This window comes from Acinonyx jubatus, chromosome X (assembly GCF_027475565.1).
Source record: "Acinonyx jubatus isolate Ajub_Pintada_27869175 chromosome X, VMU_Ajub_asm_v1.0, whole genome shotgun sequence".
Classification (NCBI taxonomy): domain Eukaryota; kingdom Metazoa; phylum Chordata; class Mammalia; order Carnivora; family Felidae; genus Acinonyx; species Acinonyx jubatus.
The window spans coordinates 50,753,099-50,769,219 of NC_069389.1; the positions used below are offsets into that span (position 1 = coordinate 50,753,099).

The following is a 16,121-nucleotide window of genomic DNA, read 5'->3' on the forward strand; positions in this document are numbered from 1 at the left end:
TATTCTATTCCATTGGTCTATGTGTCTGTTTTTGTGCCAATACCATGCTGTCTTAATGATTACAGCTTTGTAGTAGAGGCTAAAGTCTGGGATTGTGATGCCTCCCACTTTGGTCTTCTTCATCAATATTACTTAGGCTATTCAGGGTCTTTAGTGGTTCCATACAAATTTTAGGATTGCTTGTTCTAGCTTTGAGAAGAATGCTGGTGCAATTTTGATTGGGATTGCATTGAATGTGTAGATTGCTTTGGGTAGTAGTGACATTTTAACAATATTTATTCTTCCAATCCACAAGCATGGCATGTTTTTCCATTTCTTTGTATCTTCTTCAATTTCCTTCATAAACTTTCCATAGTTTTCAGCATACAGATCTTTTACATCTCTGGTTAGGTTTATTCCTAGGTATTTTATGATTCTTGGTGCAATTGTGAATGGGATCAGTTTCTTTATTTTTCTGTTGCTTCATTATTAGTGTATAAGAATGCAACTGATTTCTGTACATTAATTTTGTATTCTGTGACTTTGCTGAATTCATGTATCAGTTCTAGCAGATTTCTGGTGGAGCCTATTGGGTTTTCCATGTATAATATCATGTCATCTGCAAAAAATGAAAGCTTGACTTCATCTTTGCCAATTTGGATGCCTTTGGTTTCCTTTGGTTGTCTGATTGCTGATGTTACAACTTGCAACACCATGTGAAACAACAGCAGTGAGAGTGGACATCCCTGTCGTGTTCCTGATCTCAGGGGGAAAACTCTCAGTTTTTTCCCATTGAGGATGATATTAGCTGTGTGCTTTTCATAAATGGCTTTTATGATGTTTAAGTATGTTCCTTCTATCCCGACTTTCTTGAGGGTTTTTATTAAGAAAGAATGCTGAATTTTGTCAAAAGCTTTTTCTGCATCGATTGACAGGATCATTTGGTTCTTATCTTTTCTTTTATTAATGTGATGTATCACATTGATTGATTTGTGAATGTTGAACTAGCCCCGCAGCCCAGGAATGAATCCCACTTGATCATGGTGAATAATTCTTTTTATATGCTGTTGAATTTGATTTGCTAGTATCTTACTGAGAATTTTTGCATCCATATTCATCAGGGATAAACTACCTGATGATCCAGCAATTGCACTACTAGGTATTTACCCCAAGGTTACAAAAATACTGATTCGAAGGGGTGCATGCACCGCAATGTTTGTAGCAGCATTATCAACAATAGGCAAATTGTGGAAAGAGCCAAAATGTCCATCGACTGATGAATGGGTAAAGAAGATGTAGTGTATATATACAATGGAATATTACTCAGTCATCACTAAGTATGAAATCTTGCCATTTGCATCCATTTCCACATGGATGGAACAAGTGTGTTATGCTAAGCGATATAGGTCAGTGAGAGAAAGACAAATACCGTATGAGTTCACTCATATGTGGAATTTAAGAAACAAAACAGATAAACATAGGGGAAAGGAATGAAATAAAATAAGATAAAACCAGAGAGGGAAGGATACAAACCATAAGAGATTCTTAAATACAGAGAACTGAAGGTTGCTGGAAGGGAGGTGGGTGGGCAATGGGCTAAATGAGTGAGGGGAATTAAGGAGGGCTCTTGTTATGATCAGGACTGGGAGTTACATGCACGTGATGAATCACTAAATTCTACTCCTAAAACAAATACTACATTATATGTTAACTAACTTACATTTAAATAAAATCTTGAAAGAAAAAAAAAAACAGCTGGTCTGCTACAGCACATATAAAACACCCCTTCTTCTGTGTCCTAAGCAAAGGCTGTTTTAGGAAGGCACCAAATAGGTAATTCCAAAGCCCCCATCCCAGCCTTCCATGAGGTTGCTTGAAGACACCTTTCTTCCTCCACAACCCCTACCCAGCTCACTTACTTTCATAGGTGGAGGCTGTTGCCTGAAGGTGGCTGTCTGCCGAGTGTCCTGCTTTCTAGCCACCTGGAGTTGTTGGGCAGCAGCGGCTGCAGCGGCCAGGGACTCAGGGATGGGGGGCTCCTGAGGCTCCGTCTGCCACTCTGCTTTCTGCTTCTCAAAGTAACTTTGGAGATGAAAGACATTAGCTGGATCATTCTGAAAGCAAGGAGAACCTTGCCCCTCTTAGAGACTCCATGCCACAGAACCAAAGGGGTTGGGCTGTGGCTCAGTGTAGAAAGTTCCTACACCCTCCCCAGCACAAGGTTCCCCTTGGGTACCTGGCTCATTGTCTGCTGGTAAGGGTAATCCTTCTGCTCTCTGGCTCTGATAGACCCAGAAAATCAAGAATCCCAGGGCTAGCAAAGTCCTTAAAGGGCATTTTCCTATTTTTTATCCCATGTACCTTTGCAATATTCCCATTAAGTATCCTCAGGCCTATGCTGACATGCTTGTCAGAGTAAGAAGCTCACAACATCCACAGGCAGCCTGCTCTGCCTTATGGAAGTCTGCTTCCTTCTACTGAATTGAACTGTCTCTGTAAGGTGAGTGTAGTTCTTAATTCTGGGTCTTAAACAGAAGTTCCAAGGCTAGCCGCTAGAGACCATGAAAGCCCAGCCTTCTATATTTTCAAAGGTTTCTAGACATCCCTTCTGGACCTTGACTTGGGAAGTAAACTTGTAAGAGTCACAGACACACACACACACACACACACACACACACACACACACACATAAAGAGTCACAGACACAGTCATGTGTTACCAAAATTGCACAAAGAATTTTAAAAGCCACCTAGAAATACTAGTCTAACTGTCCTTGTTTTGGTGCACAGAGACTTGCCCAAGGTCATACAATGAGTCAACCACTGACAGTCCTGGGGCTAGGACTGGGTACCATGACTTTTAAACCAGATTTTATGTTTGTATATGTGCCGCTACATGTGTGTGTAAGTATGTATGTGTTGTGTGTGTGTATGTTGCAAGGACAGGGAGCAAGCAGCTTACTCCAAGGACAGCTTCTCCTCCTCTTCACATAGGTCAGGGAGCCTCTGCAGGCCTAGAGTCATGCGCAGGGCATCCACATGTTCCTTCAGTGGCTTATACTCATCATGCAGCCGCCGTGTAGACTCTAGCAGCTTGTTTAGGTCATTCTCAGACTGTTTGATGGTGTTTTCCATCTGAAACATAGAGTGAGGTAGGTACCAAGAAAAGACACCAACATTCTCCACAAGGGTCTATAGCTGAGTGGATAAAATAGCACAGGCTCCAGAGCCAGGCCAATCTATAGTCATGTCCTTAATTCACCCTGTAGTCTATGTGACTCTCTTCAAGCCTCAGTTTTTTTCATCTGTATAATGGTGATAATAATAGTTCCTACCTCATATAATCTTAGGAAAATTCAGTGATTGAGTGCATATAAGCTTTAAGTACAGGGACTACCACAGAGTAAAGGGTCAATTAATGGTAGTTATTATTCAAATATAGCACCTTAAAGCTAGAATGGACCTTAGAGCTCATTTAGTCTGCGCCACCAACATTTTAGATATCAGATAATTGAGACTCAGGAAGAAAAAAAAAACTTCCTCAGAGAAATACTTCTCAGGGGCAAAACCTAGACAAAAATTCAGGACTTCTGCTTCCCAGGCTAGTGGCTTTTCTCTTAGATCAGTGGTTTTCAAAATGTGGTCACTAGATCAGTAGCATTAGCACCACCTGAGAACTCATTAGGAACTCAAATTCTCAGACACCACCCCAGACATATAAAATCAGAAATTCTGGTGTGGAGTCCAATAATCTATGTTTTAAGAGCCTCTTCCATGTGACTTTGATGTATGTTTAAGTTTGAGATCCACTGGGTTAGATTCTCAGCCCCAGCTAATATTTTCTTAACTGAATTGACTTTGTATCCTTGGTTAGCTGGCAGCAGAAATGCCAACTCCTCATGAGACCCTGGAATCCTGTGATCTTGTGACACAGAAAATACCATTACTACTGTCTAAGTCACATCTATATTTCCTTTAAGGTCCTTGGCTTGGCAATATCAGGAAATAAGTATTGTCATAAAAATGAGTTTCCCAAGAATAAAAACTTAACTCCTTCAAATGTAATTAAAAAAATACTTTTTATTGTCATAAGCTCTAAGGATTAGAAAGGACATTATAAGTAAGCACCTCCAATTTTCCTCCTGGTGCAGGAATATCAATACTGCAACTCAGAGAGGTGATCATTCAGACCATATTTGAATAACTCCAAAAAGTGGGAAACTTATCACCTTAGCTGGCAGTTTATTCTCCATGTTCCAAGTATCTCCAAAAGAGAGACTCTAATGAGGGAGCTTCATTTTAGTAGGCTGGCAGATATTATTTGTTTAGCCTACTTGGAAGCTTTGGAGCCCTTTGAGCTAGACCCAAGAGGCAGTTGTCTGCTCTGCTTTACCCTAAGGCTAACTCTCAACTCCCAGAATGAGAGCACATCAGTGCTGAAAAAGACTTTAGAGGTGACTGACTCCCTGTCATAGTAAAGAGAAGGAAAATAGGGCCTAGCAGAAAAAAGGATTTGTCCAGTGATATACAGTCAATCAGTGACAGAGCCAAGACTAGATCTCAGAACTCCTGGATTCTTCCATTCCACTACAGCCTGATGCCTACTCTCCCAAGTTGGTTGGCCAAAGCCACATCACAAGAGGCCATGGTACTCACTACTGTCTATTTCTCAGAGGGCCTAGAGGTAGGCTTCTGGCCATCAGCTACATACCACATTGATATCAGCATGGATCAGTCGGAGTTCCTCCACATGGGCCATCTTCTCCTGTAGCAACAGGTCCATCTCTTGCTTGTATTCTTTCAGGTGCCTCTCCTCTGATTCAAGGGCCTCAAACTCAGCCTTCAAACGTGCCTTGATCTTCTCCATCTGCAGTGTCTTGTTCCTGCAATTACCAAAAAGCAAGAAACAGACCAGTAGGAGAAGGGAGGAAAATGGGAATAGAGTGCAGTTAGGCCCTGAACCAGGGTTATTTTTCTAAGCCACCTTTCTAAGCTTTTCTTTCTCCAGGCATAGCCAACCTAAAGCCAGCGACAAAAAGTTAGGAGATTCTCTATTCTAAGATAGAAGCTCCGTGGGTCTCAAAGGGGATAGTTTTATTCTATTGTGGGACATTTGTAAATGTGGAAGACTTTTTGTTATTAGACTGATCCAGGAGAGAACACTACTGGCATGTAGTGAACATGGGCTAAAGATGCTAAACAGCCTCTCAAAGCACAGTAAAGTCCCATACCACAAATAATTCCCACTCGAAATGCCACCCATGGCCTTTTGAGACATTCTTAAAGGAGCACTGTCCATTAACTTTTGTACAATGATGGAAATGTTCTGTCTCTATGCTTTCCAATACACTAGCCACCAGGCATATGTAGCTACTGGGTACTTGAAATGTTGGTAGTGCAACTGAGGAACTGAATTTTGAATTTTATTTAATTTTGATTAATTTATCTTTAATTTAAACCACACATGTGGCTAATTGGACAGCACAGCTCTACAGGGTCAACTACTCAGTTCCAGAAGAGGAAGAGGACTAGAAGAACTATAGCTCATTTCTTTTCCTAAAAAAATAAAACCTGTTATTGGTTGTTAAATCCCAATTGTATACTCTCTGGTTAAGTAATCCCACCCTTGTGAATTTATTCTAAGGAAATAAGGAAAACAAAAGGTTAATACACAAGACTGTTCATTATGGACTATGGGCAAAATTGTAATATTTAGAAGCCATTAAAATGAATCATTATGAAGACTTGTGACATGAAAAGTACTGAAGATATGATACTCAATAAAATGTATATGCACTCAGATTTCATTTTTCAAAATATACATGCACAAAATGGAAGGAGGCCCCACTGCAGCACACTTTTGTCCTCCCCCTGGCTCTCTACTCTCTGGTTCTGAGGTACTTCCTAGCTGTTATCCATCACTAGCTGGGCTTGAAAAAAGCACAGAAGACATGAAGGAGTCCCTTATCTCAGAGACAAAAGAGCTTAAAATCATTCAGGCCAAAGTGAAAAATACAATAGCTGAGATGCAAAATGGACTGATGCAATGAACACAAGGATGGAAGAAGTAGAGGAAAAATAAGTGAAAGAGAAGATAGAATAATGGAAAATAATGAAGCTGATCAAAAGAGGGAAAGAAAACTCTTGGATCATGAAAGTATACTTGGGAAATCAGTGACTCCATGAAATATAATAGCATTTGTGTCATAGGAGTCCCAGAAGAAGAAGAGAGGGAAAAGAGAGCAGAAGGTTTATTTGAGGAAATTATAGCTGAAAAATTTTCTAATCTGAGGGAGGAGACAGACTACCAAAACCAGGAAGCTCACAGAACTCCCACCAAAATCAAGAAAAGCAGGGAAACACCAGGGATATTGTACTTAAATTTGCCAAATATACAGATAAAGAAAAAAATCCTAAAAGCATCAAGAGAAAAAAAAATCCCAACTTACAAGGGAAGACAAATACGATTAGCATCACCAGATCTCTCCACAGAAATGGCAGGGCAGAATGAAGTGGAATGATATACTCAATATGCTGAGTAGAAAAAACCTACATCCAAGAATACCCTATCTAGCAAGCCTATCATTCAGAATAGAAAGAGAGGTAAAGTGTTTCCCAGACAAACAAAACCTGAAGGACTTTGACCATTAAAACAACCCTGCAAGGAATATTAAAGGGGACTCTTTGGGAAAAAGACTAGAAAGGAAATGAGAAAATCTCTGGAAATAAAGACAACAAGCAATAAGATGGCACTAAATTCATAACTATCAACATTTACTCAGAATATAAATGTACTAAATAGTCCATTCAAAAGAATGGGTGTTGGGGTGCCTGGGTGCCTCAGTTCATTGAGTGTCCAACTTTGGCTAAGGACATAATCACATGGTTCATAAGTTCGAGCCCCACATTGGGCTCACTGCTATCAGCTCAGAGCATGCTTTGGATCCTCTGTTCCCCCCTCCCCCGTCCTTCCGATGCTCTCTCTCTCTCTCTCTCTCAAAAATAAACATGAATAAACAAGAATAGGTGATGGGTATTGAGGACACTTGTTGGGATGAGCACTGGGTGTTGTATGTAAATGTTGATTCATGGGAATCTACCCCCAAAATTAAGAGGACACCACATACACTGTATGTTAGCTAATTTGACAATAAATTATATATATATATATGAATGGGTGTCAGAATGAATAAAAAAAGAGAAAGATCTATCTACATGCTGCCTACAGGAGATTCATTTTAAACCTAAAAATGTCTGCAGATTGAAAGTGAGGGGATGGAGAAATATTTATCATGCTAATGGACATCAAAAGAAAGCTGAATACCCATACTTATATTAGACAAACTACTTTTTAAACAAAAGACTGTAAGAGATGAAGAAGGACACTATATCATAATGAAGGGGTCTAACAAGAAAATCTAAAAGATTGTAAACAGATATGTCCCCAACTTTGAGGAACCCAAATATATAAAATAATTAATAGCAAACATAATGGAACCCAATGATAATAATACAATCATAGTAGGGCATTTTGACATCCCACTTACATCAATGGACAGATCATATAAGCAGAAAATCAGCAAGGAAGCTATGAATGACACATTGAACCAGATGGACTTAGTAGCAGAATACACTTTCTTGTGAAGTGCACATGGGTGCACTTCTCAGTATAGATCACATACTAGGTCACAAATCAGGTCTCAACAAGTACAAAAAGATCGAGATCATACCATTACATATTTTCAGACCACAACACTATGAAACTTAACCCCCCCCACACACACACATGTGGAAAGAAAACAAATAAATGTCAATTAAATGGGTCAACCAGAAAATTAAAGAAGAAATAAAAAAAATACATGGAAACAAATGATAATGAAAACATGACGATCCACATCTTTGGGATGAAGCAAAAGCAATCATAAGAGGAAAGTATATAGCAATACAGGCCTATCTCAATAAGTAAAGAAAAATGTCAATTACACAACCTGAACCTACACCAAAAGGAGCTAAAAGAAGAACAACAAATGAAACCTGAAGCCAGCAGAAGGGAAATAATAAAGATTAGAGAGAAATTAATAATATAGAAAAAAGAAAAAACCATAACACAACAATAAAATCAGGAGTTGGTTCTTTAAAAAAAATAATAAAATTGATAAATACCCAGTCAGACCTATCAAAAAGAAAAGAGAAAGGATCCAAATAAATAAAATCATGAATGAGAGAGGAGAGTTGACAATACCACAGAAATACAAACAATTATAAAAGAACACTATGCAAAAAACGTGTTCCAACAAATTGGACAATGTGGAAGAAATGGATAAAATACTTGAAACATATAAAGTACCAACACTGAAACAGGAAGAAATATAAAACTTGAACAGGCCTATAACCAGCAAGAAAATTGAATGAGTAATCAAAAAACTCCCAACAAACAAAATTCCAGGGCCAGATGGCGTCACAGGGGAATTCTCCAACACATTTGAAGAAGAGTTACTACCTATTCTTCTCAAACTGTTCCAAAAATAAAAATGGAATGCAATCTTCCAAACTTATTCTATGAAGGCAGCATTGCCTTGATTCCAAAAGCAAATACTCCACTAAAATGGAGAATTATATGCTAATATTCTTCATGAAGGTGAATGTAAAAATTCTCAACAAGATAATAGGAAATCAAACAAAACACCACAATCAAGAATTATTCATGACAATAAAGCAGGATTTATTCCTGGGCTGCAATGGTGGTTCAGTATTTGCAAATCAAGGAATCTGATACACCACATTAATAAAATAAAGGATAAGAACCATATGATTCTTGGGGAACCCGGGTGGCTCAGTCCATTGAGTGTCTGAATCTTGATTTCAGCTCAGGTCGTGATCTCAGGATCATGGGATCAAGCACCATGTTGGGCTCCACACTAAGCATGGAGCCTACTTGGGATTCTTTCTCTCTCTCTCTCTGTCTCTGTCTCTCTCTCTGTCTTTCTCTCTCTCTCTCTCTCCCTCCCCTGCCCCTGTCTCCTGCTTGTGTGCTCTTTCTTTCCCTTTATCTCTAAAATAAAAGAAAAATTTTAAATAACCATACGATTTTCTCAATAGATGCAGAAAATGCATTTGACAAAGTCCAGTGTCCATTTTTTTTAATAAAAACCCTCAACAAAGTAGGGATAGAGGGAACATAAATGAACATCATAAAGGCCATATATGAAATATCCACAGGTGATATCATCCTCAATGGGTAAAAACTGTGAACCTCTCCTCTACAGTCAGGATAAGACAGGGATGCCCATTCTCACCATTGTGATTTAACTTAGCACTGGAAGTCCTAGCCTCAGCATCAGACAACAGAAAGACATGAAAGGCATCCATGTTGGCAAGGAAGAAGTCAAACTTTCAATATTTGCAGGTAACATGATAATATATGTAGAAAAGCTGAAAGACTCCACCAGAAAAGTGTTAGAACTGATACACGAATTCAGTAAAGTTGCAGGGTGCAAAATAAACAAACAAAAATCTATTGAATTTCTATACATCAATAATGAAACAGTAGAAAAAGAAATCAAGGAACTGATTCCATTTACAATTGCACCAAAATCCATAAAATACCTAGGAGTAAACATAACCAAATAGGTAAAAGATCTCTACTCTGAATCTTTAGAACACTTATGAAAAAATTGAAAAGGGCACAAATATTTGGAAAAATATTCATGTTTATGAACTAGAGGAAGAAACACTGTTAAAATGTCTATACTACCCGAAACAATCTACACATTTAATGCAATCCCTACCAAAATACCACCAGCATTTTTCACAGAGCTAGAACAAACAACCCTAAATTTGTATGTAACCACGAAAGACCTCAAAGAGCAAAAGTGATCCTGAAAAGGAAGGAAAACAAAGCTTTAGACATCATAATTAAGGATCTGAAGCTATATTACAAAGTTGTAGTCATCAAGACAATACGGTACTGGCACAAAAAAAAAAAAAAACAAAACACATAGATCAATGAACAGAATAGAAAACCCGGAAATGGACACACAACCAAACGGTCAACTAATCTTTGAAAAAGCAGGAAAGAACATCCAATGGGGGGAAAACAGTTTCTTCAATAAATTTTGGGAAAACTGGACAGCCACATGCAGAAGAATGAAACTGGACCACTTTCTTATACCAAACATAAAAATAAATTCAAAATGGATGAAAGACCTAAATGTGAGACAGGAAACAATCAAAATCCTAGAGGAAAACATAGACAGCAACCTCTTTGATTTTGGCTGCAGCAACTTTTTACTAGACACATCTCCAAAGGCAAGGAGAACAAAAGTAAAAATGAACTATTGGGACTTCATCAAGATAAAAAGCTTCTGCTCAGGGAAGGAAACAATCAATGAAACTAAAAGATGACTTATGGAATGGGAGAAAATATATGCAAATGACATGTCTGATAAAGAGTTAATATCCAAAAGCATAAAAAAATCTTATCAAAGTCCATACCCAAAAAAACAAGTAATCCAGTAAAGAAATGGGCAGAACACAGGGTGCCTGGGAGTGTTAGTTGGATAAGCATGTGACTTTTGATTTCGGCTGAAGTCATGATCTCAAGGTTCATGGGATCGAGCTTCGTGCCAAGCTCTGTGCAGTCAGTACAGAGTCTGCTTGAGATACTTTCACTCTACTTCTCTCTCTGCCCCTCCCCCTTCAAAATAAGTAAACAAATAAACATTTTTTAAAAAGAAATGGGCAGAAGACATAAATAGACATTTTTCCCAAGAAGACATACAAACAGCTTACAGATAAATGAAAAGATGCTCGATATCACTCATCATCAGGGAAATACATATCAAAACCACGATGAGATATCACTTCACACCTTTCAGAATGATAAAATTAACAACACAGGAAGCAACAGATATTGGTGAGGATAAGGAGAAAGGGGAACACTCTTATACTCTTGGTCTGAATGCAAAGTGGTGAAGCCACTCTGGAAAACAATACGAAGGTTCCTTAAAAAGTTAAAAATAGAACTACCCTATGACCCAGAAATTATTATATTGACCCAAAGGATAAAAAAACACAGATTTTAAGGGACACATGCACACCCAATGTTTATAGCAGAATTATCAACAATACCCAACCTATGGAAAGAGCCCAAATGTCCATTGAGTGATGAATGGATAAAGAAGAGTGGTGTGTATGTATACACACACACACACACACACACACACACACACGAATATTACTCAGCCATAAAAAAGAAATGAAATTTTGCCATTAGCAAGGACATGGATGAAGCTCTAGCTTCATTATGCTAATTATGTATTTATGTAATTATGTAATAATGAGCGTATTATGCTATGCAAAATAAGCCAGCCAGAGAAAGACAAATACCATATTATTTCCCTCACATGCGGAATTTAAGAAACAAAACAGATGAACATGGGGGAAGGGGAAAAAAGAAAGGGAAGGAAATTATAAGAGACTTTTAAATATAGAGAACAAACTGCAGGTTTATGGAGAGAAGTGGGTGGAAGATAGGCTAAGTGGGTGATGGGCATTAAGGAGGGCACTTATTGTGATGAGTACTGGCTGATATGTTGGCTGTGAACCACTAAATCTACACCTGAAACCAATTTTACCATATATTTTAACTAACTAGGATTTTTTTAAAAATTGAAATAAAAATAATAAAACATAAAAAAAATGCACAGTGAAGAAAACAATAAAAAAACTAAAAGGCAACCTTCTGAATGGGAAAAGATACTTTCAAATGGCATATCTAATAAAGGGTTACTATCCAAAATCTATAACAAACTTATCAAACTAAACACACAAAACAAATAACCCAGTTAACAAATGGGCAGAAGACATGAAGAGACATTTTTCCCATGAAGACATTCAGATGTCCAATAGACATATGAAAAGATGCTGAACATCACTCATCATCAGGGAAACATGAATCAAAACTGCAATGAGATATCACTTCACATTGTCAGAATGGCTAAAACTAACAACACAGGAAACATGAATATAGGGGGAAAGAGAGGAAATCTGTAAAACCTACTACTCTTAACTATAAAGAACAATCTGAGGGTTGCTGAAGATGAAGTGGATGATGTGTTAAATGTGTGATGGGTATTAAGGAGGGCAGTTGTGATGAGCAATGAGTGTTGTATGTAAGTGATGAATCTCTAAATCCTACACCTGAGACTAATATTAGAGTATATGTGAAGTAATTGGAAGTTTAATAAAAACTTGAAACTACAAAATATATATATATATATAAATAGACTCAACCATAGAGGTCAACCTGATGGTTACCAGAGGGGAGGCAGGTGGGGGGGGGGGTGGGTTCAATAAGTGATGGGGATAAAGACTGCACTTGTGATGAGCACTGGTTATATCAAGTGCTGAATATTGTATGAAGTGCTGAATATTGTACACCTAAAATTAATGTTATATACTTTACTGACTGGAATTTGAATAAAAATTTAAAAACAAAACATATTTCCATGTAAAGACTTATATGATCCTGTTCAGAGAAACATTATTCCTAGAAACTGAAAGGTGGACACAACCAAAATGTTTATTAATATGTCAGTGAATAAACAAAATGTGGTGTATCCATACAATGAAAAACCATTTGTCAATAAAAAAGGAAACAGTAGCATATGATACAGTGTGTGTGAACCTCAGAAACAATATGCTAAGATTTATGCAATGTCCTGAAAATGCAAATCTATAAAGACAGGAAGTACATTCCTGGTTGCCTGGGGCTGCGGGTGGGAATGGAAGTCAACTGAAATTGGGCATAAGGGTTCTTTATGGGGTGATGGAAATGTTCTAAAATTGTATTGTGATGATAGTTGTATAATTGCAAATTTACTAAAAGCTACTGAATTGTTCACTTATAATGGATGTTTTCTACAGTATATAAATTACAACTCAATAGAGCTGTTGAACATATATCCTCCAATGGATTCTTACCACACCTAGAATTAAATCTAAACTTACAACACTGTCAGAACTGAAATTCTAAGGTCTTTCTATTCCTCTGTCCCTGTTTCTCTTGGAAAATAAATGAATCGTCAAAAGGCTTGTGTGTAGGAAAATAGATTTTTTTCTTTTTTTTAATATGAAGTTTATTGTCAAATTGGTTTCCATACAACATCCAGTGCTCATCCCAACAGGTGCTCTCCTCAATACCCATCACCCACCCTCCCCTCCCTCCCACCCCCATCAACCCTCAGTTTGTTCTGTTTTTAAGAGTCTCCTAGATTTTTAATGAAGTTGGTCAACTGAAGTACCCAGGAAGACTAGGGAGGGGGTTAATGATGAAAACCAAAATGGAGACATTACCCTTGTGGTCAACTGCCTTTACTATGCTCTTCGGGCTTAGTATCTAGTGACCAACCTTCCATGCTCTGTCTAGTAACTGGGTAGTTTGAGCTTAAGATCAAATTTAAGTAAAATGTCCTCCCTTTCTCAAATCTAGAGTGAGCATCATGCTAGCTCCTTCTCTTTAAATTTTCTATCAATAAAGTGGACAAAGAAAGTTTATTAAGTAAATACCACTTACTCCAACAGTGTGCTGGATCCTGTGGGTGACTGAGGAGAAGATCCCTTCCTTCAAATAAAATAATTGTGATCCAATACAGAAAATAGAACAAAATGTAACTGTTATGGTTGAAGTGGAAGTGGGACCCCCAGAGTCCTTATTCTTTCTTCAAATCCAACTCTGCCTGACTGTATTACAGTGACCCTTGATATACCTTTCTGGAACTCCCAGGGCTCCTCAGAACATTATTTCAAAGCTACCAATCAAATCCATCCTCTTCGTTTCAGAGATGAAGAAACAAATGTCCAGACCGGGAACAGAACTAGCCCAAGACCACACAGCTATGGTCCTCTGGGTCCTCTATGTGTACAGACTTACATATGAAGCAATTTAAAATCCAGATAATATACATACAAGATCCTTCTAGAGACTGGCACAATTCTATAGTTCTCTCTGTAAATCCCACATCATCTATAACACTGCTTTCACCATAAGCAGGGCTCAGAAATTACATTTGGAGTGACAAAATGAATGCAAATATGTAGTAAGTTTAGGGTATTGAATGTAATTTCAGTAGCCTAAGAGAAAGAAAAACATTACCACGGGTGGGGAGGATTTCATTAATTCAGTCAACATTTATTAAGAATTCATAAGTGCCAGGAACTGGGAAGAAGAAACTGGGTATTCACAAGGTTCTCTTTATTTTTTATATTTTAATTCATTTCTTTATTTTTGAGAGAAAGTGCATGCACACAAGAGTGGGGGAAGGCCATAGGGAAAAGGAGAGAGAGAATCTTAAGCAGGATCCACACCCAGCATGGCACCTGACATGGGGCTCAATCTCATGACCGTAAGATTATGACCTGAGCCAAAATCATGAGTCAGACACTTAACTGACTGAACCACCCAACTGCCCCCAGAAAGGTTCTGTTTAATAATAGTTATTTTTGTGTGTGTGTGTCTAGTATGTTCCTGCAATTGTTAGCTGTTTTATATGTCATCTAATTTAATCATTATCACCAGCATATGAATAGGTGTGTTTAGCTTCATTTTTTAAAAATCTGATGCTGAGAGAAGTAAAGTGGCTTGTCAAAGCTCACAAACCAGGAGACAGATAATTCATTGTGCTGAGCCTAATCAACCTTTGCACCATACCAAGGAACTTTCCTCATATATTTCAAGTGACAGAAAACAAGCCAATGGGGGTGAATTCTTGTCCTACTGCAGTCACCGATTTTTAGGGTGAAATAGGGCATATCCTGGAACCTCCTGGAACCATGGAAATTCTACCTGAGAAGTAGAATTCAGTGTAGACTTGCACAGAGGTCTTGGATGACTCTATGAAGTAGAATCTGTGTCACGTTTGGCTCAATAAGTGAGGAAAGCATTCAAGTCATTAAATGTGTTATTTTATGTAGAAAAATTACTAATGAAATCCTCCCAAGAGGGTAAAGTGCAGCTGGTATGGCCACAGAAATGCAAGAAAACCACCGGATACTTCCTTAGGGTTTCTCACAGTCACTGGGGCCACAGTGCTACTTAACTGTTAAACAAGGACACCTGACCTCCATAGGCCATAGCCTATCCAGACAGAATCCCAAGTCAAAATAAAAACATTCAGCTGGCTGACTTCTTTCCAATGGCTTTTTGCTGGTTAATGTGGAAGAAGAAGGGTAGAAAGAACGAGAGGTTCTAAGGCAATGGAACATCCATTCTTGGACCAGATGTGATAGGCTCATCCAACTTCGGAGGTTGCTTAGCCTCAACACACACAACAAGCAGGGTAGGACATCTGGGACCTGTAGGACTTGAGGATGGGCAGATCAAGTAAAGATATTGGCTAGTGAAGATGGATAAAAAAAAAACTGCACAGATCTGTTGATAAGGAAATGGTGAAAAATAGATCCAGAATATATTATATATGTATAGCCCACCAGGTCTTACTAATGCAGTGATTTTTAAAGTGTGATCCCTGGACCAGCAGTAACAATATTGCCTGGGAACTTGTTAGAAATGCAAATGCTCAGGCTCCACCCCAGATCTACTTAATCAGACTCTGGAGACAGGACCCAACAATCTGTTTCAAGGGTCCAGCAGGTAGAGCCTGATGCATAACCAGTATGCTAATGTTTAAGTCACTGAACTAATGCTTCAGATGGATGTAGGGAGTCGGAGAGGGAGGAATAAAGAATGATTCCAGATTTTGGGTTGGGGTGACATTTACTGATGGGGCAGACTAAGAAAGGGGAATATTTGGGATGGGGGTGGAATTGAAATTCTGTTGGGGCCTGTTTGAGATGCCAGTGGCACATTCAGTGGGGTTGGTTAAGTGGGAAGTTGGATATGTGAGTCTGGAACTCAGGAGACAGATCAGAGCTATTCATCTTGATTCTAAGATCATTGAGAGAAGGTCTAATTTATCTTAATGGTTCCCACAGAATATCCCAGCCTGGTGTATAGCACAGATCAGGCGGTTGGTAAATGTCACTTAATGAAGAAAAAGGAGCCAGCTTTTCTGGCCTACTCTAGTCTAGCTAGAACACTCCATAAATACTGAGTGTTCTTCCATTTTATATTTATTTGCTAAT

At 38.3% G+C, this 16,121-nt stretch overlaps 1 protein-coding gene across 2 annotated transcripts in view; it reads right to left on the minus strand.

Annotated features, from left to right (window-relative positions):
- The window catches only part of ZC4H2 (zinc finger C4H2-type containing), a 29,457-nt gene that overhangs the window by 3,250 nt on the left and 10,086 nt on the right, over positions 1 to 16,121 (minus strand). The window contains exons 2-4 of one of the 2 annotated variants that reach the window (XM_015076831.3): positions 4,690 to 4,861; positions 2,941 to 3,113; positions 1,899 to 2,061 (exon numbers count right to left, since the gene is read on the minus strand). In XM_015076831.3, the coding sequence (XP_014932317.2) occupies positions 1,899 to 2,061; positions 2,941 to 3,113; positions 4,690 to 4,861 (508 nt within the window). The remainder of the gene's footprint in view (positions 1 to 1,898; positions 2,062 to 2,940; positions 3,114 to 4,689; positions 4,862 to 16,121) is intronic. The other variant, XM_015076832.3, reaches the window with a different exon arrangement.